The sequence below is a fragment of the Dermacentor silvarum genome, chromosome 5 (assembly GCF_013339745.2).
Source record: "Dermacentor silvarum isolate Dsil-2018 chromosome 5, BIME_Dsil_1.4, whole genome shotgun sequence".
NCBI classification, from domain to species: Eukaryota; Metazoa; Arthropoda; class Arachnida; order Ixodida; family Ixodidae; genus Dermacentor; species Dermacentor silvarum.
The window spans coordinates 22,246,123-22,272,356 of record NC_051158.1 but is presented as its reverse complement, the minus strand read 5'-3'; the positions used below and the strand labels follow the sequence as shown (position 1 = coordinate 22,272,356).

General features: G+C 45.1%; 1 protein-coding gene across 3 annotated transcripts; it reads right to left on the bottom strand.

Annotated features, from left to right (window-relative positions):
- Nucleotides 1-269: 269 nt before the first annotated feature.
- Nucleotides 270-25,436, bottom strand: LOC119453054 (polycomb protein suz12). Of its 3 annotated transcripts, XR_007466991.1 has the most exons (16): nucleotides 25,181-25,435; nucleotides 23,832-23,878; nucleotides 23,667-23,731; nucleotides 22,495-22,560; nucleotides 21,700-21,755; nucleotides 21,528-21,614; nucleotides 16,633-16,845; nucleotides 15,566-15,822; nucleotides 14,394-14,580; nucleotides 13,254-13,504; nucleotides 10,991-11,148; nucleotides 8,896-8,988; nucleotides 8,309-8,414; nucleotides 7,321-7,400; nucleotides 1,333-5,920; nucleotides 270-1,291 (listed from the first exon to the last, which is right to left on the bottom strand). XR_007466991.1 is itself a non-coding variant. In XM_037715040.2 (15 exons), the coding sequence occupies exons 1-15, from the start codon at nucleotides 25,302-25,304 to the stop codon at nucleotides 5,695-5,697; spliced, it is 1,992 nt and encodes a 663-aa protein (XP_037570968.1). In that variant the 5' UTR covers nucleotides 25,305-25,436; the 3' UTR covers nucleotides 270-5,694. The 3 variants fall into 3 exon arrangements, 2 of the variants coding, with proteins under 2 accessions (XP_037570968.1, XP_037570967.1); XM_037715040.2 differs by having other exon boundaries at nucleotides 270-5,920; nucleotides 16,633-16,821; nucleotides 25,181-25,436; XM_037715039.2 differs by having other exon boundaries at nucleotides 270-5,920.
- Between the last annotated feature and the right edge of the window lie 798 nt (nucleotides 25,437-26,234).

Below are 26,234 nucleotides of genomic sequence, written 5' to 3'. Positions count from 1 at the left end.
ATATATCGAACCCGGATTTATCGAACTCTAAGGGGATCGCGAATCAGTTTGGTATGTAATAATTAGGCATATAAAATAAATATTTGATACAAAAATTGTCAAGGGGAATTTACAGCTGTTCGTTATACAAGATAATTCATTATATCCGGGTTTGTCTATAATATCAGATGCTCTCCCGAATAGCGGCGTTGCCAGAGTGTGGCACACCGGGCAGAAAATGAAGTTCACACTTCGACCCCTCTCAGGGAAACATATATATATACATATATTTTAGATGAATGTTTTATTTAAGAGCAGAGCCGAGCATATGAGCTTTAGCGTCTGCCTAACGAAAAACCTCGATCGTCGAGGTTCGAAATGGTACAAAAAACATCTACGTGATCACGTGCATTCCATACGGCAATGTAAACAAGTACAGGTAATTACACTGACAGAGGCATGTTCAAAGAAAAAAGAAGGCGTGTTTATACATAACAGAATAAATAATGTGTGCAAGCAAACACAGAGGGATTACAGCAGTAGAACAGTATATGCTAGAACAAATGCCTCTTTGCAAGGCCAGACTGCCAATCTTTCTAGCACTTGGGCCTGGATCGATCACATCAGTTGCATAATAGCTTTCTTATGAATGAATAAAGTGGAGGGTACGGGTCAGTTACAGAAAACATATCCCATTTAGGAATTGCGTAGCCCGATTCTTTCGTCGACTACATTTTCTTTCAACTGCTCCTAGCCAGTTCAGAGGCTGTACTTGTATCAACTTTGCATGAATTCTCTCATGTGCCAAATCACGCTCAGGATCGCAACTGTGCAGCTGCAACGTGAACCAACTAAAGTGGTTGAATTTGGCAATGGCTGCGCTTATGAAAAGAACGAAGCTTGCACAGGAAATAATTTTCTCCGACGGTAAATTGACCTCCACAACCGCTGCCCATGCTCTTGATTGACAGGATACAGCTGTGACAATACATTGACCTTGACACTGTGCAGTAAAGATTAAATTCGAAAGGTGCCTTTAATACATTTTTCCTGTGTTAAACCACTGTGTGTAGTGTCCTTTGCATACCCCAATGAATACTATTTCCACTCTTTCCGTCCTTCCTTCCCAAACATATTTAGTATGGTTGCCCATTTGATATTGATTTCCTCCAAAAATGTCACAAACTGTAGGGGATAGGCGAATAATTGAGTGGTCTTCCCCTCACATACAATTACTTTTCAGGGGCCAGTTGAATGTGTAATGATTACCTGTGTTGTGTTGTGTGTCTTAGTCCCAAAATGTGTTGTGTGTCTTATGTGTTGTATGTCTTAGTCCCAAAAACATTTCAGCACAGTTCACCGCTTATTTGCATCTGACAAAGTACAACTGATCCCCGCCCTCCACTCCATGTAGAAAAGATAGAAAATGCGGCACCTCATCAGCATAACATTTAGCTGCATGTCCTGGACCATTCCGGCTAGACAATGCAGCTGCCGTGACTGATCCAGACCTTTACGGCTAGAACAATTGGCAAACCATGATTCAAATGACATTTTTTCCGCACAAGAAGATCGCAATGAGAACAGCAAGGTTTTGTTGGTGAATTCAAAAGTGGTACTCATTTACTACAGTGGTATCAGTTGAAGGGTGACAACTCTAGCATATGGTACAAGCGAGGTGCATGAAAAAAAAAAAAAAAAACATTACTGTGGCAGTGTTTCAGAAGTTGCACTCAGCTATCAAGGGCTGACGGCACTGCTACCATGGCACAAAACTCTCACAAACACGCAACCGAGCAGCCAGCCTGTATACGCTTGAGCTACGGAGTTTCGCACAAACACTGTGGTTTCAGAAACTCCACAGCCTCTGCCTTGTATGGATGGGAGGACCGTTAAAATTTTTATTGACTAGCGAAGAATGCAGCCTTTCTTGTGGGCTTGAGGACCAAATGCCAATGTTCTCCGTGCAAACTGAAAAGACTTGTTCCGTAGCGGTGCAGCTAGCTAACATTTACAGCAGCTACAGTGATGACAACAGAGGTAATGGGGTAGCCTTCTTTGACTGGCAGATGTGTCTCAATTGCGCTAGAAAGCATACTTGAACCAATACTCCTACTAGAGAGTTGTGGCATAGTGTTATTGAACCTGCCAAGTTCCAGCTTTGCAACCACTTGCTAATTCACACAGCGCATGGATAAAGTCTGTAATAGCTATAATGACAGATTTATCGGTAACGCGCTAAAAAAAATGTTGAGAACACAGCCCAGAAGGCAGATACACAAGAGGCACAACAAGATCGTCCTTACATTTTTTGCTTCCGCACTGACTTTTCGATGCAAATCTTTACCAACTTGCTCAGTGCACTCTTTTACCTATAAGTATAGTTTGCACAACGCTCTGTAATGTTAACATAGCAAGTGCGAGCGAGGTCACCTGCAGCTATCACATCTTAATCTTGAAATCAGAGAATAACGGATGAATATTTTTCATGAAACCGCCCAACATTCAAATGCAACTTTAGCATAGCAATATCGCCCGTACCATTATAGCCTTGGCCAGATGCCGCTAGACTCTAGAGCATGTGCACAGAGTGGAACCTGTCAGGGGTGGTACTTGTAACCGTATGCTCAAGCTCTCTCAGGATTCTGTTATACATGCGAGTTCAAGACGTGAAAGTTGCGCGCTCAAGCTATGGTGTACACAGATTTCATGCAAAAGAGGTGAAGGCTGCTGACATGCGCCAACCAGAAGTCAGTTTAGCAGACCGCAGGAACAGTACACTGCACGGTGCCGGACACCAAGCGTACCGACCAAGACCCTTTTCGCGATTTGCTAAAGCTACCCAGCAGCCACGAGGCTTCATAATCATCTTAACACTTTTTCTTAACGCCACACACACAGTTTTATGCTTTCAGCTCGTCTTTCTAATGTTTACAACATGGTACACAGCTTATAAAACATTTAACTTTGTATGACGGTCCATTGCAACAGTACCGCCCCTATTGTATTCCATCCTGACCATCCCGCTGCGCCGACTGCCCTGTCTAAGCAACAATGCCCGCCCTTGAGCCAATGACGAAGCACAATACGATTCTTGATTACCGTCCCAACTGTTCCTCTCGAAAACAACTGTGGAATCTCCTGGCCACATGCAGCATCTGAAAAACTTTTCAGGCGGCACGTACCGATTTTGCAACAAAAACACCAGAAGTAATATAGGTTCTGAACAGGAAGACAGATAAAAAGTATGCCGGTAAGGATAAGAGAAAATGGGCGTGAGGATTCCTGTCCTAGTGCCTGTCCTGAAGATAGCGCTCTCTGCCATCCTTTCGTTTTTTTTATTGGCTTTTCTGTCCTGGAACCAACGGGCCTCAACCATAAATGTCAAGCTGTGTCACTCACACAATATGACCACACATGCACCCAAGAATTGCTCTCCTAAGGCGTTTAACCTGGGTTGCAGCAATATCATTATGCAAGCTTATAAAACATAAGCACTGTTCAACACTTTCTGTAGCGCAATTAAACAATGCTCGCGAAACAGAACACAGGTCCAAAAGTTTAAGGTCTGCTACCGCACCAACAAAGAGGCCTGGGAAATTGTAAAAGCCAAAACAACAGAGCAACCAAGTTATCACATCACCAAATTGCTACACTGTTCAGGTACCCATACCCACGGCTTTTTGGAGGGCAACTACAGTTACCACCAAGATTGGTTTTAGCTTGTTACCGTTCTAGCGACACACACGAACAGAACTGCTAACAGCTGCTCTGGCAGCGAGACTGCGAGACTCTGCTCGACCAAACTGCCCAAGGCATCTTGTCGAATTATGCGCCTGGTGACGGTGCACTTGAGGACAGCGCCACCTTGCATCACTACCAGCACTGCCGTTGGCACTTCTGTCTCGGCACACCACTAAGACGCCAGATGCTAGGGTGCATACATACCACCCAAAACTCTTGATCGTTGGCAGGCTAATGGGTTACCCGAACCCCAATTCCTAACATGGGCAACAAACTGAGACTTAGTGCGTAGGTGATGAATGAGCAGCACGGTACAGGCTTTCAATGTTCACAGTTCAAATTATTTACTACTCGTTTCCACTTATAGCATTCTCACTAATACGACATGAACACAGTGTGTGCTGGCAGTTTTTCATTTGGCATCACTTCAGCATCCAAAACCCAACGCCTGTATGGGGTGATGACATTAAATTCCCTCTGCTCTGTCACCTGACACATCGGAGATCTATCACTACAACTCGTATCTTGGCAGGACGCTTCAGAAACAGGATTCCCGACGACAGCGACCGTAAATGCTGCCTCCGCATGCACAGAAATCTGAATTTCCAACCTGCTGACATTTTCATTCATCAGTACCACTACTGTAACACGACACAAGCTTTCTTATGAACAGATATTGGCCATACAGAGCCCAGTTTCCATGGAGCTGCTTAAGAACAGCATCATAAATTTACAAAGTTCGCTTCCTTCCACCCTTCCGAAACATTGGGGATCTCGAAGCCTTACTTCAACAAACCATTTTAAAACAGTGTTCCTTAAACAATGCGACACATTCACACATCTACAGGTTGGTCTTCTGTCATTCCTTTGACTTGACAGCTCCAGATGCAACACTACATTCAATTTCAAAGGCATAACGACCCTGCAGAGCAGAAGCCTTGTGAAAACACAAAAAAAAAAAAAAACGGCACCAAACACATGAATACAAACCCTTCATGAATCTGGTAAACGATTTTAAAAAATGAAGCTCCTCGACAATATGCACTTGTCTAGCTTTCCGAATAGCTTTCAACTCGACTTGCAAAAGCAGACAAGAAAGTCCTTTGCGAGGCCACTATGCAATGCTTGTTGTCATGCAGCGCGCCCTAGGCCTAGCTGAAGACGTTAAGAGCACCCCCCCCCGTCCCCCCCCGAACACCTAGCGGAGCGTAATGCTGGTCCCGCTAGATAGGATGGTCATTCCAATTGAGGCAAGGGGCATGGCAGGTTACAGCTGTCTTGGCAAGTTTTGTACTACCAGTTAAGGCATATCGCATGCCGATGCCAGCCGTAATGGGCCGAGTTTTTTTTTAGGAAAGTGCCAAATCGGCACCGTTCTTCCTCACTTCAAACGGCTGCACGCATGACCAGCGCAACATCCTTGAGGTGCCAGTATTCGGTTTGTGGTGCAGGAGAAAGGCTTGCCCTAGTGGTGGCAGAACCAGACATCTCCCGAGAGGATCACGCAGGTGTGCAAACTTAACCTTGTCTGCCACACCAAAAAAACCCGTGCCCGTTGCATTTTGACTTGCATCCACATGGCCCCCCTATACTCAAATTATCAATATTTATCAGCGGGTTATCTACACGCATAGTACCTCTGCGCAGCTTCTCGTGAAGCTTTTGCAGCCAGCCCAGCTGGCAGATGACCTATACAAGCTGTTCCGTTCCCGAATCGCGGCAATTGACGAGCGAAAATCTCCCCCTACCCACAACAGGTCGTAGGGGCAAAGTGGCAGAAGATCTTTGAAGGCAAATGCCACTGGCATCTTCGTACCCTTAACCCTTCGTAAAGGGGGCAGCACTTTCCTCCAAAAATCGCAACTGTCGCACCATTCGCGGCTCCGTAACGCGAGACTCTTTCGGGTCTTATTTCTTTCTTCGACTGTACACCCGATCTCTTCCACCACTAGGCACAGGTCGAAAACGGCGCTACGAATATTCGACGGGGAGGCGCAGTCGGCGGTCCTTGACGTCACAGTACACCTGCAGTCTCCGGACGGTCGTGTAGACGACCGAGGCACTGACCAGGCCGTAGTCGAGCAGGTTGCACATGTGCAGGACAAAGTTGCGGTACAGGTTGCGCTGAATGAGTTCGGGGCCCTTTTGCTCCACGAACGTTTTGCAGGCGTACGCTATCTGGCAGTCCCCGACGAACCTGAAAGATGCGCGAGGCGAGAGATTGTGACGACACACAGGACACCTGAAGTGCCAAGCAATGGGCAATACACTGTGAGCTAGGTACAGTCGTTATCGTATTAATATGAAAAGGAACAACTAATTTTTTTTCAAATGCTCGCAGGTGTTAAACACACATGCCCTCCATAAAAGTGTTCAATGATACTAAAAGTTCATCAGGAAAACTTTTAAGTATCAAGTTCGTAAGATTTGAACCCATGCATGATGAGTTATTGTAGTTTTCAAAAAATTCGCTGTTCCCTTTCATACTGATGACGACTGTACCCAGTTGTAGCCCTTCTGTTGCACGCGACACGCACTGTGCTTGGTTCAGATTCATTTTACAGGCATGCTGTATCACAAATTGAGGCACTGCAGAAATTCATTTTCAAATATGTTGACACAATGTGTCTCTAAGCCACTGCGATGTGCTCGACACTCTGTAAGTATGTTTAGTTTCATACACCCTTGGCGCAAGGTCGACTGGCGATACACCAAAAAAAAAAAAAAAAAATAGTAGACACAAACTGCCCACCAGAAGTAACAGTTACTGCATGTGAAGTGGTAGGCTCTGTCTACAAGCTATATACATACCTGCCAACCTCAAGACTTTCAAATTCATAAACTCGCAACCGGGAGGGGGGGGGGGGGCACGGGGATTTTGCCAAGGAGTACGACTTCAAACACACTTGGAAATACTGATAGAGTCTAGTACTGCCGAGGCTTCGAGCACGCCATCACACTTCGCAGCCGCTACGGCTACGAAACACCGGAGTGCCGGAGTCGCACTGCGCCCCATGCAGCAGCACGTCGGGGGGAAAAAAAAAAAAAAGAGGCCTACAACACAGGTCATACTCGCGAGAAAAGCCTAGTGAAGGTGACAGGCGAGACGACAAGCACCAGCCTCCACTACAGAAACTGTGCCTGCCGCATCGACCCAAAATCGCCGTCGCCTGTGGGGGCGCCACTTACGTACAGGTGGGTCTCTATGTTGAGAGTAACAACAACCAGTGACTTCCGGCCATTGTCAGGTCGTCCAAGGGATGACAAAGGCAATGTCACAGAGTGAAAAATGTCCTTACTCTGCAGACAATAAAGGTTACGGCACACACCCCCATCTCTATGCGCCTCAATGTAAGTGGCGCCCCACCCGCCAGCAACGGCGTGACTTTATTGGGAATTTAAAAAAAAATTTTGCGAATATAACCACTTTTCCGTAAAAATTGAGCTGACATTCGTAAAATCGTAAGACGGGTCCAAATTCGTACACTTTACGAAAATTCGGAAGAGTTGGCAGGTATGTATATATATATTTCCAGTTATAACTCGTTGCAAAGGACTGCATGAGTAGCCAGCATCAACAAGAGTGCACACACTCACCCGTATTTCATGACGTGCAGGTTCCACATCTTCATCAGCTCTTTCTCTCCCTCATTTACATCGGTGAACTCGTCAATCATCTGAAAGGAGCAAACTAGTCTCAACCACAGAATTGCAGACAAACAGGAAAATAACTGTAGCAGGAAATCACAGTCGCAACTGACACCATGGTAAACTTGAGCTGTGAAAACTACAGCTTACAAGCGTATACTACCTTGGCACCCCGATGACCTACGTTACCAGGCATGGGCAAACCAGCTATGCCTTTCGAGCACAAGCGCCAGCTACAAGTTACAATAAGCATAGTGACAAGCGAGACAAATTGACAATTACGATTTTCAACTGGCACACGAAGATAAGGGCCGCTAACTAAACGCTCCCCTAACACAAACTGGTGCATGTCACCAGTGCGCATTATATCAATGATACAAAATTCTAAGCATGGCAAAATTTATTCTAAAGAAATAAGAAAGCCTCCCGATGAGGCTCAAAGTCGGACATCTATTCAATCGGACCAGAAGTTCAGCTGAACAGAAACGCACTGAATCTACAGCAATGCAAACAAGAGCCGCAGACTGGCATCAGCTTATGAGAAAATTCAGAGTAACAACTTGTCTTCAGGATAATCGGCTGTACACTATCACAGGTACTTGCGACGCTGATTTGCCATGGTGACTCAGTGGCTACGGCACTCTGCTGCCGAGTATGACGTGACGGGTTGAAATGCGGGCAGTAATGCTCGCAAATTCAATTTTAAGTGCATGTTAAAGAACCACAAACAGTCGAAACTAATCAGTAGTGCACCACTACAGCCCCTGTCATATGCACAGCGTCGCCTTGAGATTTTAAATCAATCACTCACTCACTCAATCAATCAATCAATCAATTGCGAAGCTACCCTGACCGACCCTCAACCTTATAAAGGAAACGCAATGCTGGAGTACTAATTCTAAACGCTTGTTAATCACAGACTGCGCCAGCTCCTCACCATCTGAGTCTTTATGCGCAGCCATTCAGGATCATCCTCTGATTCGCTGTCTCGGTCAATCTCCTGAGGCCTGATGGGTAAGCACGTCTCCGTGTGGTAGTAGAGCCTGGATAGTAAGTGCACGTGTGAAGGACTCAACATGACAGAGCGTGCAACAAGCCCGCTAGCTGAGCTCCGAATGTCATCAATGGCCATAAGATGACGGCGACCAACGACGACTCGGCAATCACATGCATTTGCACAACAGGTGTGTTCTACTCTCACAACTGTGGTGTGCATACGCAAGATTGACGCTATCACTGCCATCATTTTTCCTTTTCCCTTGCTGTTCCGATGGTAATCGTTACACTTTTTCAAAAGACACAATCAACCCTGCATGTTACAGAATAAAGTGTGATGAGGAACCACTCCGATGAAATGGAAGTTATTAAGAACTAATTATTAGATTAAGGTTGCACTACTAACATACTGGGACAAATAATTCTTCCAATTTTAACAATGACCTCGATTAAAGGCAAGAGAATTCGCAACTCTTTTGAACTTTGATCATTGGAAAGTTGAAATAAACACAGCTTGGATGAACATACCTGTTGTGTCCAGACATGTAGGGTCGTGGCTGCTCAATGTCGGGTTCATCTTGCTCCATGAACTCTGAGAGGGTGAGAGGTGCTCTCTTGGGTCTGAAACAAGAATATTTTAAAAAGTACAGTAGTTACAGTGCACCAGCTGCCTGAAATACAGTCAATGTCAAAAGAAAGAAAACACTCGTGTAAGCGCTGCATGCTCAGTGCTGTGTGGGCGGGGGCATTATTGTCTTGCACAAGCTTTAGCTCCAGAGAACGAAACATTTTCTTCCAAACAAAATACAAAATGCCGGTTGCCTCATTGATCTTACAACACAAATTCAAAATGGTGAAGCTTCACAATATTAAAAATTTTTGGCAAGATGGAACGGAACTTGATGCACACACAGTTTTTTTTTTTTACCCTCTCTCGCCATCTACGTCAGTTTTTTTATGGGCGACGTCAAACAAGGTAATGCAGTGAGAGGTTGAAAATTCACATGACGACACTGCTTGACCAAGTGATGGAGACGACAGTGTAGCTTGCGCTCCTATACTCGGTTTCACAATATCTTGGTAGCGCAACCAAGGCTACGAGTCTCGGCACGACATTCAGAGCTGTGCGCCATAATGTAGTTCCAGCTCCATCGTTGTGCACTGTTTGGCCCATTGGCTTTAGATTTTTATCATGACGCTTCGACAGCAAAGTATTCGTGATCGTTCGGTGCTGTTTCCGAGATCTGTTCTAGATCTTTTAGTGCTTAGGCCTAATGAAAGAGGCAGTCGCTACACATGACCTTTGAGATATGGCGGCATGCGTGGCAAGCCACAGGCATAGTCAGATATTAGAAGCCATAGATTACACATGTTTGTTTGTGCTGGCTGATGCAGCATTACATAGCACTGACCTGACTAAAAGGTCGACAATTTGCCGAAAAGCACTGACAACGGTGAACACAACGGTAAAAAAAATGAATTCTGAGGTTTAACATGCCAAAACCACAATAAGATTATCAGGCATGCCGTAGTGAGGAACTCAGGATTAATTTTGACCACCTGGTGTTCTTGAGAGTGCACTCAATGCTTCGTACGTGGGCGTTTTTGCATTTCGCCCCCACTGAAACGCAGCCGCCACAGCCGGGATTTGATCCCGCGTCCTTGGGCTTAGCAGCACAACGCCATCAGCCACTACGCCATCGTGGCGGGTATGCGAAGGTATCTTTTCGACTACCTTGCATTTAATCGGTAAAGGCGAGGGTAAGGTTTGCTGTTGGCAGAGCAGTTTCACGCCACGTTGAGTGTTTTCAAGGGCAGACGATGCCCTACAGCGGAGGAACACAGCATTTTTTGCAATATCACCCCTGATTGGCTGATACTTGCTGTAGCCTTCAATTCGCTGCCAATATATTGTGAGACCAAGACAGTGGCACTCAACGGTGTCAACTCACCTTCCACCTGAAGTAAAAAATTCTCGTTATTTTTCGGTCCCCCCTCATATAAGGTATGCTGCTTGTCAAGCTCAAGATGAACATTGGGCCTCATGTCTGGCACATGATTCTTAGTGAGCCATATACTGACGTAGTTAGAGGATAGTAGCAAAAAGCCCAGACAACAAAATTTACGAGATGTGAGTGAGCTTCGGTGGGTCCTAGAGGTGCGAGTCTGAATGAGCCCGGCTGAGCAGCATTTTAGTGAGTCCGAGTTAGCCCAATTGAGTAGAATTTTGGAGAGTCTGGGCCCAAGCGAGCTCTATGCAATAAATTTATTTTGTGAGCAAGTCTGAGTCAGCTTAAGTTTACTTTCGCCGACCTTGGAGGCGTATTCTCGGTGGTCAATCACTTTTGGGGACACTTTCACTTTCGGATGCAGCATCTCACTGGAATGATGGACATCCTGTCTGCCAGCTTATCCAGTGAATGTGCACCGATAGTGATGAGATGATCCCCCAAAACGATCAACCGAGGAATCAGAAGCAATATGGCGGCTGCACAGAAGACAACTACAGGCGCTGATGTCTCAGACCCCCCCCCCGACCTAAAGCAAGGCCTATCGTTGCCCTTAGAGGAAGGGGCATTATGTGTTCAGGTGTCAGTGGAATAGGCGACAAGCTGAAGCTCACCGGCAGACCATCACATAGGTGACGGGAGTGCGACGAGCAGGACCGGTCCAGCCAAAGGCATATCCCGTTTGAGTGTGAAAGTGCTGCGGGTTGCCAGAGTACGATCCGTCGTAGCACTCGTTGATGGAGACGTCAATGCGTGCTCCTTTTGGATGAGGCTGTAAAGGATGAACAACAGACAGCAAGGATTCAGTTCGAGGCTCTTGGCAAGGCACAAAGGGACGCACCGCAATGTAGAACACGTGGAAAGTCGCCGAGTTCAGACATTATCAAACTTTTTGGCAATTGTGGGCGCCACTGTCCTGTTGATAGGTCATTACCAGATTTCACTGGCGCAACCTCTCTACGGATATGTTCCCCATAAAGGCTGAAATCTACACGCTTCCCGTATCATTCGTAATGTGACACAAATTTCTTATCCACTCCCCACCGTTTGACATTTGATCTCAATTCCACATAATCTGCATTATTCACGTGGAGGTGATATGCATTACATATACATTCTGCATCATTTCCGTACAAAATTAAATTTTGGGATTTTATGTGTTTATGTGGCAAAACCACAATATGATTATGAGGCGTTCTTTGACATGCACGTAATGGGAGAAACAATAAATAAATTTACAATAATAAAGTATCATTAGAAAACTCTATATTCATTATTTTGCCATAATGGGTTGATTATTAGAAGAGAAAATAAACATCAATGTTTCATTTTTCCAATTTCGCGCCTCAACCCCAACGCCGGTAGGTCAAAGAGACATCACGAATTTTAAATATTTTCTCGTATTTGAGCAGCATTGGCTCAGTAAGAGTTCATGAAACTTGTCATGATGAATCTTTGTCTTCCTTAAAACACAATGTAGTGAATTTTGACTGACAAAAATTTAACTAGGCCTTAGCAGACGCCGTCAAAATCTACGTCATGGCAAGAACTTGAAAGGCGGCACGTTGGCTGGCTTACCAAGCGTCTTCTCACTATAAAGAGTGGTGTTTTTGGTATTGTAGAAGGACAATTTAGTAACACAGAAAAAATAATTTTTCTCTTTTAGTGTCCTTTTAAATCTAAGTACACGAGCATTTTCGCATTTCACCACCACCGAAATGCGGCCGCTGCATTATTTCTACACAAATCACAAATCATGTAAATGTCAGAAACTAGCTTGGTGATTTCAAGTGCAGTTGGAGACAGTCAAAGTCATGATCCTGCTTAATACAATCTCGTTCCTCATTTTTGGTTTGATCCACATCACTCTGCAGAACACAAAACACATTATCTTCCGTAGATGATAATGTTGTAATAGTTCATGGATAACCATGGGAAGGAGAGGAAGTTGGAATGTATGTCAAATAACAACTACTGAGTGAGAAGACAACAATGATATTGCATTAAAGTCGCAGATGTAGCAAGAGAAGCTGCAGGTTTTCTTCAGCCTTGAAAAGTTGCCGTATTACCCAAATCTGACGCGCACCTTTTTTCCGAGAAAATGAGTTCGAAACTCACCTGCGCATTACAATCGGATATGAAAACAAAACCGCGTTCCTGGCGGTGGCAACAGCCCACCTTCAGAGCCGTCAGACACAGCATCATCACAAAATGGCTACTGAGTCAGTTTATTCAGTGCTCAACTACTATCTTTAGCAATATTTTAGGCCAATATTTTAGCCAATAATTTTCGGTGATACCATCACTTCCTTGAGATTTCATGCAGGTGCACCACCGTAATCAGCCGCCCAGCGTTTCCAGCGCTGTGCCAAGCTCGATATTTGCGCAGTGCCAAGAACGCTGTCAGACGCATACTTCGACAAGTCCGATGCCGAGTCTTGCAATAGAGATATAGTAGTATCTCTAAAAGCGATTGCTCGAGAATACCACCCCTTTATGCTTGGTATCAATGGCCAATGAAGCACAAATGGCAACGACGACAAGTCGCTTTCATTATGAAAGTTTATCAAAAATTTTAAAATTTTTTCCTTCCATGAAGGTAAATTCTGCCTGTCTCCTTTCCGATTGCGCATGTAGGGACATGCCATATATTCACTTTATGAATAGGGCAGGTGATGCATTCACATGCACCTTTATTTTCATACTTTCAGTCCGCAAAAATCCTGTGCACGTTAAAATCGGGTAAATACAGTAGATGCGAACCGCTCTTGCCTAATGTCTGCAGGCACTTAGGAGTACAAACTGGCACCCACGGCTGAATCGCGGCCAATAGGCAGTTTCCGTTCTGAACAAGACCAAAGAAGAGTGGATCCGTACCACGTAGGCGAATGTGAAGCGCCCGTGGCAGAGCTTGAGGTGCTTGAGGAGGGCAGCCAGCAGACGACACTGCAGCAGGCACCAGGGGCAGCGCATGTCGGCCCGTGCCTCCGTCTGCTGCCGCGTCTGCTGCTGGTACACAAACTGGTACACCACTCGCGTGCGCTGGCCCATGCCTGCCTTGTTCGAACTCTTCTGGACCTGTCCGCTGCCCTGCTGTTGTATCTGCTGCTGACTTGCCTTCATCTCGCCTGCAATGTGCAGAATAAGTGCGTGCCAGAGCTCAACACACCTATCATAACGCTTGGGAAAAGCACAAGCACAACCATGACATGAACTGAAGATTTGAAGCTTTTCTCGCAAAGTTTCTCAGGGCGCAGTGAACTGCCAGTTGGAGAAAAAGCACAAAATAGTAAAGTTAACATGCAAACACTGAGCCTGTTTTGATTTTCTTCTCGACAGACAGTAAAGGTATGCTTTATTTTGGCAAGATACACTTCCAGACCATGCAAAAGTTGGAGCTGATGGTCACGAGAAGGTTCTAGGTTAATGCTTCTGAACAAAATGTGCCCATAGTGGCAGGCACTGTTACCCCCACAGGAGTATCTTCAGTCATATTTCCAATAAATAAGATCCAGGGATATCAATTCAAATACGCATTCATTGGCTAAGCCAACGAAAGATACACGGCACCTTCTGTCAGCACTACTTTCATATCACAATGTAGTCCAGTGCACCGACAGGATTCCTGTCACTCCTGCGAGACACCATGCTGGACATTATGGCGTAAAAAAAAAAAGTGTTGAGAGGTCCACAAAGATAATCGATCAAGAATATGATCTCCAAAATAGGTCGATGTACAAGCACACGTTGGGGAGGATGCCCAATTTAACACTGCAAGCATGCAAGCACTTTTAGGACAGTGCCAACCTGTGCTCAGGTCCTTGATTTAAACACTGTTGCAACTCGGCAGGGTGGCTGATTGGGCAAGTTGGTGATCCATTATTGCGAGTGTTCAGCTCTCATCCTTGCCACTTGCCTTGTCCACGTTTAACTTTCGCATTGTACACTCACGACTATTGCAACTCGCAAAGCTTTGAGAGAAATTCACAAGAAAGCTCAGCCTGGCTGCTGGCTCACCATTGCGTCTGCTGCGTGTGTGCTTGTGCCCAGGTTCAGCCACATTCAGTTCCACGGGGGACAAGACAGGCCGGGTCGTTCGAACAAGGTCTGAAGATTCTGCATTGGCGCTCTCCTCGGATGGACCCCAGTTCAACCGGAATGCCACCTTGGGGCACTTCTCAAATGCCTCAAGGGGCGGGGAACCCTGCAAGGATGTCAAGAAATCAATCCTAAAAAATGCAGCTTGAGTGACACTGCAAAGAACAGAAGTCAACGCAAGTTTCTGTTCCGTTTACGTGTGAGAGCATGTGTGTGTGAGCGCAACTGTGGTTTCTGAAAAAATTAAGAAATATGGTGAACATGAAAATTGCGGATCACGAGCATTCTTAGACAGCCGAATGCTGTCAGTTGCAGTTGTTAGAAATGGAACTGTCCATCTTCTTTTCCTCTCAATCTTGTGTTCCTTCTTACCGACTGTCTACTAGTGGATGTTCTGATAACGTTCCTCAATGCAAAGAATTGGGCTAGTTGTTTATTCACGACTTTAAGACTACAGCAAACAAGCATATTTACGTATTGCACATGGACAAGGACATAGAAGGGCTTGCTTGTGTCAATTGCACCCTTCTTTGTCCTTGCCAGATTATCGCGAGGCGGTCCTTAGGTAATCATTTTCAATTGTTCATCTAGGAAACCGTAAAGAACCAGCAGACGTATGCCGGTCAGAACAAGCTGAATGAGTAACCAGCAACATTTGCAAACCAAAAAAAAAAGTTTTAATGCGTTGACATTCTTTGGGTGCTTCACGCACCTTTTGGGGGCTATCTATCTATCTACGTTTGTATCTAACCACTTTCCCACTTAGCTGGGTCACTGAGTAGTCCGTGGTCGAATGGTTAGCACATCGGCTGCTGTGCTGAGCTAACAGGGTTCGAAACCAACCATCGGATCAACTTGGCTAACTGTGTATGCACCAACGTGTACGTACGTGCATGGTGTGCTTCTATGTACTTTGTGTACACGTTCGCGTCTGGTGCAAGCTGAAACCCGGATACGGGTACTTCGCCTGTACCAGCTGAAAGCAGGCCGTAAAGAAAGAAAGAAGGGAAAAAAAAAAATGTGGCTGCACCAGTTGAAAAACCGGACAGACGGTAACCTTGGACCGCACACAGGCGACTGTGGGCACCCACCTCTACATGGTTGAGGCTTTCCCAAGACGCCGTTCGAGCGAGAGGCGCTGCCTTTGGTCCCCAAGGCCTCAGCATCAGCTGGTATTCACCCTCGCTGAGGAGGCACCGTTGCTGCTCGTACACAACCATCTCGCCCACATAGTGGCGACTCTCTTCCGCAGAAGCGCAAGCACCAGTTCCGCTGCCAGCACTGGAAGCTGGGGGACGGTGGCACCCGTTGCGCCGGGCCTTTTTGGACGGCGGCTCCACTGTAGGAACTGAAATGTCACGGCAAAGTTTTCAGCTCCTCATTTTATTACAACTTCATCTAGCATAGGCACTCCTACTGAGTAAGCGCCACATAAGCAACGAATGCAATGTAATTTGCAAATAAAAGTAGTGGCTGTGTACTATTCACTTGCATATACAGTGGAATCTCGTTGATACGATCGTCACTGGAACCGGAAAATAAAGCCTATCATCTAAAAATCGGGAAAAGAAAAAGAAACATATTATCGCTAAAAACGTATTATGTAGAATCGTATCAACGAGGTTCCACTATATATCTGTCCTTTTTTTTTTTGTTGTTGAAAAGCCATATGGAATGCCTGCTAAGGTCTGTTATGCAATTCCAGCCATTAGGTGTCTTTGTACAGCATTTGGCACAGAAAGTACACCAAGGAGAATTTTTTTTTTCCCAGGAAATGAGCAATTTCAGCCAAAAAATGTTTCTTGCATCCAGCGTAGGCCTCTTCTGTACCATGCTGTTATTCTGAACGCAGACCAAAAATGACCAGATTATATTTAACGACCCTACTTGCCAGCATGTTTTACCTCCCCAGAAAGAATAAATTTGCTTCTGCTTGCGCCGTCCCGTGGATCGCGTGCTGCCATCTACCAAAAGCACAAGTAAGCACTGAGACAAAACTTTGCTTGTCCTTGGCATTGCTGGAAAATGCAAAGTAGCGCCGACGAGTTCATCTTGGTCGCTTTTATCGGACACGTGCAACGAACCCAGCCCGTCCAAGGCGTGGAAGCGCTCTTGTCATTCTGACCGCAGAAAAAGAAACGAAAGAGGCGGGGCTTACCTCCATTGTCGCCCTCGTTGACCTGACTGCCAGCGGTCACTCGCAGCAACAGCACGTAGGACCGCACGAGACCGGTTCCGTTTGGGCAAAAGCTGTTGCCAGGCACCGTGATGGCCGTCGTGCGGGTGCCAGAGGTGCCGCTGGTGTGCGCGGCTCCTTCGGGATTGTGTGGCACCTCGCAGCTGCCCACTGGCACGTGATAGACAAACGGCGCTGTCGCATGACGACAGCCTCCCGTCAAGAACAACACTCGTAGGACCCTGACTGCCCGTGGAAACATGCACGTCATCCCAAGCATGGGCAGCTTTTCTCTAATAAGCTAACTCGTTAGTGCCATGCTCAGGGACATACAGCAACTTTTTTTGCATCCTATAACACACTTGGCAGCTCTGCGGTAGGGCTGGACATCAGGTTTGTGCATTTACATACATGAGCTCAATAAAAAGTCAGAATGCAAGAATTCTTGTACATAAACGTCGAGGCGAGAACAAACTACCTGCTATTGCGTCAGCAGCAGCTTGCTTGAGTGCACATTAATCAAGCACATCAAAATAACTCAAAACGAAATCATAAGTGCAGCAGCAGTTAAGATATTCACTCGACCACTAGTACCACTGACGAAGAACAGCACATGGATGCATGGGTGGCCCTTGTTTCAACTCCCGACCAGCTGCTGTCTTAGTTGAAACATTGTTCAAACATTGTAACCGAGCCTGTGGTTCTGTTTTTCACTGTTGAGCAAGTTCAGCAGGGATGTTGGTGTTCGCGCTTGCCCGATTTTGCATGTTACTACAAATGATTATCCGCAGTAAAAAGATTTATAACAATTAAAGCATTAATTGATTATTCGGAAAGCTTTTGGTCAACAGTCCAGTCCTACTGTATGGTGAATGACAATAAGTTTGGCAACAATGGCCATCTAGCCTCCCCCGAGGTCCCAGTATGAAGTCGCACATGACATGAAAGTACCTTCGTTCAGTATATCCAATGTTTATTATAAGCATGTATATTCGTTGCATGCTGACATTGGTGATAAACATTTCCATTTACTTTGTTATCTCCAATAATTCGTTATATCCATGTTTGTAGTATAAAGGTTCCACAGTATAATAAGCGACAATGACAACCGAGAAAGCCAACAGGAAACTTTGTTATATCCAATAATTTGTTATATCCATGTTTGTAATACTGCAGTTCGACTGTATACAATTAGCAACAATAAAAATTTTACATTTACTTTGACATCTCCAATAATTTGTTATATCTATGTTTGTATTATCGAGGCTCGACTATATAATAATTGGTGACAATGACAACTGAGAAAGCTAACAGGCAACGTGAACATGCAATACAACACAGAGACGCATAATACATCTCAGCCTCATGAAACAAAGTAATCGTACAAGGGTCAAAGTGATTAAACACTGTTGGTTGGTTTGTAAATTACCAATGACAGCACTCTCTGTGTGCCCTGTCACGCTTGCGGTCTTAAGTGCACCACTATGAAGAATTGGGGCGAATTGAGGCCCTCAACTTTTTAGTCAGTCGCAACCACATGAAACTAACAGACAATTAAGCCGTGGAATGCACAGGGTAAGTTACCCGTGTCCTTAATTAAAATGTAAAATTAATAAGCAAGAAATGGAAATGAAAGTGGAAAGAAAGAACTTGCAAAAGAGAGCAAACCTATACATGAAGCGCATGATGCTTTGCCAAATTAAGCTGCGGCAGCGACTGTTACCCTGTCCGCCTTGTAGCAACGCCTTGTATTGACATTCATACGTTTCCGAGAGAGAAAAAAAAAAAAAAAAAGAAGAAATGTTGGTTCGAAAATATAAACGCACTCGTTACTCGACTGTTCTTCCTGTGTGCCTCGTTTCCGTAAGCTGTTTACGCAAGTGGCAAATTAATAGTTTTGCTAAAGTAAAAGATAGACTGCAATTAAACTTCACTCTGGCTAAATTGGTTATAAATTAGTACTAGTATTTACTATTGAAGCCATCTCAGCAGAGCTGCAGCACTGGTAATTCTCCGAGTTCTGCATTAACAGCCTTTAAATAGCACTTTTAGCAGATGATTTGTGTACTAGGTGGTTAGTGGACATGACGCAAGTCACAATCCATCCGGGCACTACCTAATTTCAGAGGCCGTGCCAAACAGCGACATTGGTTCGCAATGTTACGGGTTCTGCATCATTACCGGCGAGTGGTAAGGGTGCTGTTTTTTTTGCTCAGTTGCAGCATCAAAAACATCAATTTTGCAGGCTGTTCGTAATACATCCACTCATGTTTTAAAAGTTTTACAGGTGGCTGCTCTGTATATTCCTGCAATGCCAAACATGTAATCTTTTGATACGCTGTGCTTGGTACCTTGAAATGTTGATTTAAGCATGGGAGGCCTAACACAATACTCACAGTAGCATTTCTACTTCTGAAGCAAACTTTCAGTTACAGACTGCTCAGCAAACCTATTACTAATTAACTATTACTATACTACTTAATTTACAACTCGGATAACATTTTATTGCTTTTTTTGTTGTTATAACTGTACTCTTGATGACCAGAAATAAAAACTGAAAATTTGTAATTTTCTTTGGTGTGGAAATGTATTTAGGCTTTGTGGGGATATACACCATCCGAAAATAGGCTTACTGCACGGTCCGAAATTTCATTGCACTTTGCGTTTAAAGGCGAACTACAACAAAATTTTTAATTATATAAAAAAAAAAGCTAATTTCAAACAGTGCAGATACAAGACAGCCTCCGCGCGAAATTTTACATTTGAGATAAGAATGGACATGCGACAAAAAGCCAACAAAACTAAACGTTTTCGAACCCAAAACTGGAAAAATGCCACCACTACCACTTGCTGGAACTGACGCATGACCAAGAACATGTGGCTCCTCGTCAAGACCTCCAAGATTAGACCGCGCCCACAGCTACCCGCAGCGTGCTGAATGATCAAGGCCAACATGCTGGTCTTATTAATATTCACTAATCATCAGGGGCACACGCTGTCTGCTTAGGTTTACTTTAAAGGGTGCTAATAGGAAAAATTCTAAAATTACCAGTGCTGCAGCTTTTGCCAAAACTGGTTCAATATAATAGACTAGTACTCATCTATAACCAATTTGGTCAAAAAGAATTTCGTCGCAGTTGGCCTTTAACGTCGCTGAAGTTAATTAGGGGTGTCAGTTCTCAATCTCTAATTCAAGAAGGAAACCCAACACAGCGTTAAGCAATCTATTTACAAACTCTGCCAAGTGTGTTTTGGGATGCAATTCAGCTTAAAACTACAATAAAACTGAAGTTCCCACCTTAAGATCCACCTTAAGATCTGCAGGCTTCGTTCAGCGTCATAACATGCCGCAGCCCATGCAACAAGTAGCAAACAAACAATCACTTAGAGAGACAGAGAGAGAGAAAAAAGAAAATCCAGCATTCATAGGCAACAACGTGAGCCATGCTGCAAAGCACAACTGCTAGTGCTACAAAGCAATAATACCGTGCTGTGTATAAAAAGTGCCACAGCCCGCACAAAGCATGTCTCGAAGGACTGTTCCATTTTGTGCTCTAATCACTCTGAGGGGAAAAACCAGCACCATCTTGAAAAGAACCGGGCAGTTAAGGTAAGCCGTGTCAAAAAATAGGCAAGTTGAGCAATTGGGAATAGGCCCTACAGTGCCACAAAAATGCAAGAAGGAACATTTTCAAGTGCTTGCTCATGTGTGAAGCAGACGACCATGTGGAAAACAGGATGTTGAGCAACAAGCAAGCCCCACCACCCCCTCTCCTTTCATGCGTGCTGCTTAAAGGGGTAATAAAGGCAAAAATAGAGCTAAGTCAACTTTAGCCGATAGTTTTCTGAAATAAGTGTGCAACTAAGGACTACTGAAACTATAAAACTTCTAAAAGGAATAGAATTGCCAACATTACTGCTTGGGAAATCTAGAACCAGCTCTCGCTAACATAAAACCCTCTTAAACCCAAGTCAAGGGTAGTTGATGACTGATACCAACAAAACGAAAGATAAAATGCACTGCACTTGAATATATCAGTAGCAAGTTTACCTTGTATATGCTCCCCAGAGGGCACCCTAGTTTTCATGGCACATGGCGCCCTCTCTATGCTGCTGTTGGACTTGCCAAGTGTGCCAGGGCATGGCCTCCGAGGCTGTCAGGGCGCCCATCTTGGAGGCCATGCTCTGAAACTCTTTGCAAGTAGAACAGCACCGCAGAGAGGGTGCCATGTACTACGAAACAAGTAGCAGTAGGGAGGCAGTGCAAGAGCATGGCCTCCCAAGATTGCCACTGACAATCTAAGAGGCCATGGGACACCGGATCAACACTTCATTTCTGCACTATCATTAAGAAATTAGCCCTATTTAAAAGCCTAACTTAAGGCTCACGAAGTTAGGCCTAACTAAAATCCGTAATTTTGTTTCCGTTTTAGCTACTTCATGTGATGTTGGCATAATTTCACTTTCTTCGTTTAGTTAGGAGTTCACACCCCCCTGTTCACAGCAATGCGAAATTGCACTCTGAAGCCATTAAACCTAAGAGGTAATCAACTTATAGGTTGCATTTATATTAACAATGTCCACAACAGTACACCCTTCTTCCCTTCGTAGGAAAACTGAATTGAGGGAGGGATGCTGCTTTCAGATGAAACTTTCTTTACAACCAAGTTAACACTCGGACACTGAAAGGATTACAGGAGACTAATCGCTCTCCTGATTGACTTACGTTTGCCTTTAAAGCCCCTTTAAACTCGATATTGCTGCAACGCCTCTAATGGCAAGATAGCGGCATATCAAGACAAGACTACGATGCACAGCGAGTCATTCAGCATGTCAGACAAAGGCAGACCCACTTGAAAGAGAGCTGCAAACACTACCTGAAAGCTGCGCCAACGGCAGTTCCAGTTCCTTCTTCTTTTTGTTGCAAATCTTTAGGATGACTGCTTCTGCTGTGACCATGTCCCCTGTTCAGCGATGGACAAGGAGGACGAGGCACCAGCTTAGGCACAGGCCATCGGCCGACCTTTACAAGATTTGTTTTCAACTCACTCTTTGTCGAGCGGTCGAAGAAGCCGGTGAATGTCAATGTCATTTGGCTCGGCGCTCTGAAAGCAAAAAAAAAAATCGCTGAAATTTTCCTTTGGCTTTATAACGAAACACCATGCTAGAGCAACAAAAAGAGGGAGAGAGATGTCTCAGTGCATAAGCGTGAAGTAGTGTGTGTGTGGGGGGGGGGGAGAGCAAATGCCATTCGCCGGGCCGCAAACCTTAGATAGCCCCAATTTTTGAAGATTATTTTTGGTGTGAATTTAGGAGATTATTTTTGCACAAAGGAATAAATCATGCATGAACAAACTTCCGCACATTGAACGCAATGACCAATTTATTTTGTGTACCTCCAGTTAGATCGCCTGCCCCCCCGCAACCCCCTCCCTTCCCACAGGAAAATGGGAACGCTATGCCTCTGTGCCATTGCATATTACAAATGTCAACATAAAGGCTGAATGGCTGTCTGTAAGCTTGGTTGAAGCTTTTCAGATGATACAGAAGTCAGCTTCGGTGATTTTCCCAAAGAGCAGACAAGAAATTTGTTAAGAAGACAAATTACACCTAAACTATAAAAGCTGCAACATTTGGTTTACAGTTTCTCTTGCTCCAAGAAGAATGGCAAAAGACATAGAAAGGCCAGCTTGAGAATAGTAGGCAGACAGAAAAAATATGGATATATTTGAGCTATTTCAAATCATAAAAGCTTCCCTTGTTGTAAATCAGCTTTATGACAAAACTGAGCTTCAAAGAATGACAAAAAAAAGTGCATGCAAAACAGTGACAAAAGCAACAAACCTGCATGATGATGGATCTTGTTGTGCTTGTACTCGTTGTAGAAGACTGTCCACTTTAAAATGTTTCCTTGAACATTGAGAGACCAGTCAGTCAACACAATGCACCAGAAAACTCTTCTGTAACATTCCCACACAGTTATCCAATCACTAAAGTATGGAGTGCCATCACCCACATTTACAAAAGATGGCTTTAAATTCTTTACCTAAACTCTGTCCCGTGAAAAGCAGCCCTCCACCAGGATTAATGTTACTTAACATCAGTAAAGTCTCAGTGGTGACTCCAGTGCTAAAATTTCATAACCAACCATTGTGCCTACCTGGAGGCAGTGGAGAAGTTAAAGATTAAATTAAATTATGGGGTTTTACGTGCCAAAACCACGATCTGATTATGAGGCACGCCGTAGTGGGGGACTCAGGAAATATTGGACCACCTGGGGTTCTTTAACGTGCACCTAAATCTAAGTACACGGGTGTTTTCGCATTTCGCTCCCATCGAAATGCAGGCCGCCGTGGCCGGGATTCGATCCCGCAGTGCTTCTCAAGTTGCTATTAAAAGGAGTTGAAAATGATACTTCAGCAAAGCCAAAAAAAGGATAATGACCAGAGTGCAGAGTAGACAGACTTCACCTTGTAAATAAACCCGTCTCATCCATTATAACTTCAGTAAAGACAACGGGTAGTCTGCTCTGAACAACCTTCTACATTCTCAGATGAAGCGAACACTTGTTTAGACTGCCCTTCGATGATGTGGACATCAACAGCTCCCAAGCAGCCATGGTACAAGCATGCAAGTTTACATTCAACAATGACATACTCTGGGGTCTATTCGTCAATGTCCTCTGCTTAGGCTTTGCTGCACGACATAACAAACCTAAGTGCCACGTCTACTTCACTCAAGCGGCAGCACTGTTCTAAGCTAGTTGAAGTTGACAAAGAGGTTTGGGGCTGTGCATATGCGAGTATGAGAGGCAAGCAAGTCACCAGGATGGAGGCTTGGTACAGTTAGTTTGACATCAAGAATGTCTTTCACGCTGCTTTACAATTCCTAAAGCATGCCACATCTGCTGAGTCTGTTGAATCCATTAGGTCAGAGGCTACACACCATGTGAGATACGATTGTTCTTCGGTGTAGTAAGCAAATTACGAGATGAAGTCAGTAGGGTGGCCACATACCTATTCTTGTGGTTCCGTGACATGCGATGACTCATATAAGTTAATGTTCTATGAAGAAAGATAGGCTGAAAAATAAAATATTGTCACAGGAGATAAAGCAACCGTAATTTACAATCAAGCAAAGCAACCAAATAGTGTGACACCATGTGTGCAAACTCAACTTACCGATGCTACGTGCCGGGTTCGTAGATACCTGTAAATTTGAGTTGGCTCTGGAATGCAAGCAAACACAAATGTGTAGCGCTAAAATGTTTTGCAATGCAATATGCTTTCCTCATGGAGGCTGAAGACAAATGTAAAAGGGCATTGTACGAGGTGCTCTAGGAAATACACAGAAGACAACTGTTCCGATGTACGATCGCCCACTCTAGGCAAAACAATGAGACGTCGAATACATAACAGTCGAATTTACATTGCAAACACTTAGATAAAAATTGTGACGAATCGGATGATGGTCCTCAAGTTTGTCACACCAATTCCTAATTATCCGCTCCAGAAGTAGCTACAGATAGTAAACTAAACATTGACATGAGCAGTCAATGTTCACTTCCAGATTCTATAGATATTAAACGTGTCATCCTAGCGTTACATTAGATTAATCAGGAGTGTATTGGGAACCATATTAACCTGCAACTTATAAATAGCACAGTAGAAAATGACCGTAGAATCCTGCAATACCCAAAGGCTAAATGAAAATGCCGTCATACAAACGATGACACAGTGCAACTGGGCGCTATGTTACAGCGGTAGCAAGCGAGCGTCAGTGCCAGCTCATCATATCGACGTGCGAAAGCTTACTCCTGCATGCTAAACCGCCCGCGAGATTGAGCTGTTTCAACAGCTTTGCGGCATGTTTTGGAGCACTCCGGCGGTTTCTCGTTTTCTTTTTCACTCTGCACCCTTCGTACGAGAAACCCATCGAACGGTTGGCAGGCAAGCAGGCAGCAACCTGCTTTCGGTCACCCGTAACACACTGCGGTGTGGGATCGCCTACCAAAGCTTCGAGTGCCCCAAATGTCGCCGGAGCTTCTCCGACACAAACAATCGGTTCTAACAGCTTTGATCTCCCTGCAAACGCACTTCGGAAAGCATTCAAAGCGCACTCAACTAGATGCGCGGCTCCCGAATGATCGGTGAAGGGAACACAAGCGAGCACAGTTCACTTGGCCGTCGGTGTTAACGACATCATTAACCTGGAGAACTAGATCCCATCGAAGAGAACGTCTTCATAAACAGTGCGCAGGATATTAAGGCGTGTGAGTTCGGCAGCGGTCGCGCTTTTGCCGCGCGCAGCCCCCATGGAACCGACCTACGCCTCGTATTCCGAAGCTGGCGCGAAACGTCCCGAGTTGGGCTCGCCACTTATCACGCTACGGAACACAACCCACGCGCTTGAGGCGTTAAACAGGACCGAGCCACGGATCAGAGCACAGGACACTGTTGAAGGAAAAAAGCCTCAAGCCTGACTCGACGACGGGATTGTTCAACCGCAACGGATGAAATCGAGAACTCACTCTCGAAAGCCTGGAGAAAAAGCTCGTGGTCGGCGTAGGCATGTTGCTGGGGTGGTTCCGGGCGCTGCTGCTGCTGCGGCTTGGGCGCTTCGGCGGGAGGCCTGTCTTTCTTTTTCGGCGGCATCGGGCCCGATACCGAGGGGTTTTCACGAAGCGCCGATAGCCGCCGCGCTTCTTTGCCACCGAATACAAAAGCACATTGCCCGAAAGCCGCAGCAGCAGTCACCGATAAGCCGCAGTGCACGCTGGGTAAGAAGGAAGAAGCGGGGAAGGGGGGTTGCCTTGTGCATTTTCTTTTCTTTTTGCCGTTTTTACGTTTGTTTTGCTCCCGCGCGCGGCTGACATTTTTATTTGCGCTCGCGATGGGGGCCAGTGCCCCTCAGATCTGCTCGGATCGCTAGACGGCCGGTCGAGTCGAGCATTGAACGCCAGAGTTAGCTACGTACGGCAGCTTCGTCAAAGTCATCATCGGGGTGTCCCGATCACGTCACGATAACGTCACCCGGCCGCGCAGATATGCGCGTGTTGATATTTGCACTTTTCAACCAACTCCTCCGCACATCAACGCGCTTAAAAAAAGAAAAAAAAAAGCTTGTCGTAAAAATCTCTATAGCTATAGGTCCGCAAGTTCTTTTGAGTGAGCCGTTCATTCGAGTGCCTACGTGTCACGTTAGTCAAGCGTAATCAAATTACGTACGCGTCGGCGTTTAAGTTTCGAAATAGCTTACATCACAGCTTCGCAAGGCATCTTACGGCTGTCATAACCTGTTTCACGACGACTTCGCCACATAGCACAAGATTAAGAAACAATGCCATTACAGCGCGCTTATAGACGAACAAGCTGAATAAATGTCTTATTTGAATATTGCGCACTTCTCGAGCGCGGCGTTTCCATGGTGATCTGATCTGATGTATGCGTGCAGCCGCAGTCGTGCTGCGTATGCATGCACTGCTAAAAACCCCACGTGATAAGGCACATCCGTGAATCTCAGTGTGAAACCATAAAATACAATTAAAACTCGCATTTGAGCCCCTTTTACCATCTACTGGTTCA

What these genes read in the sequence shown, in the direction of transcription:
- LOC119453054 (XM_037715039.2), bottom strand. Translation starts at nt 25,304, where the DNA reads ATGCCGCCGAAAAAGAAAGACAGGCCTCCCGCCGAAGCGCCCAAGCCG. An exon ending in TTTTCTCCAGGCTTTCGAGA is followed by an intron (nt 23,879 to 25,180) that starts GTGAGTTCTCGA and finishes CTTGCATTCCAG; the next exon opens with AGCCAACTCAAATTTACAGG. An exon ending in GCTTCACATTCGCCTACGTG is followed by an intron (nt 11,149 to 13,253) that starts GTACGGATCCAC and finishes CATCCTTTACAG; the next exon opens with CCTCATCCAAAAGGAGCACG.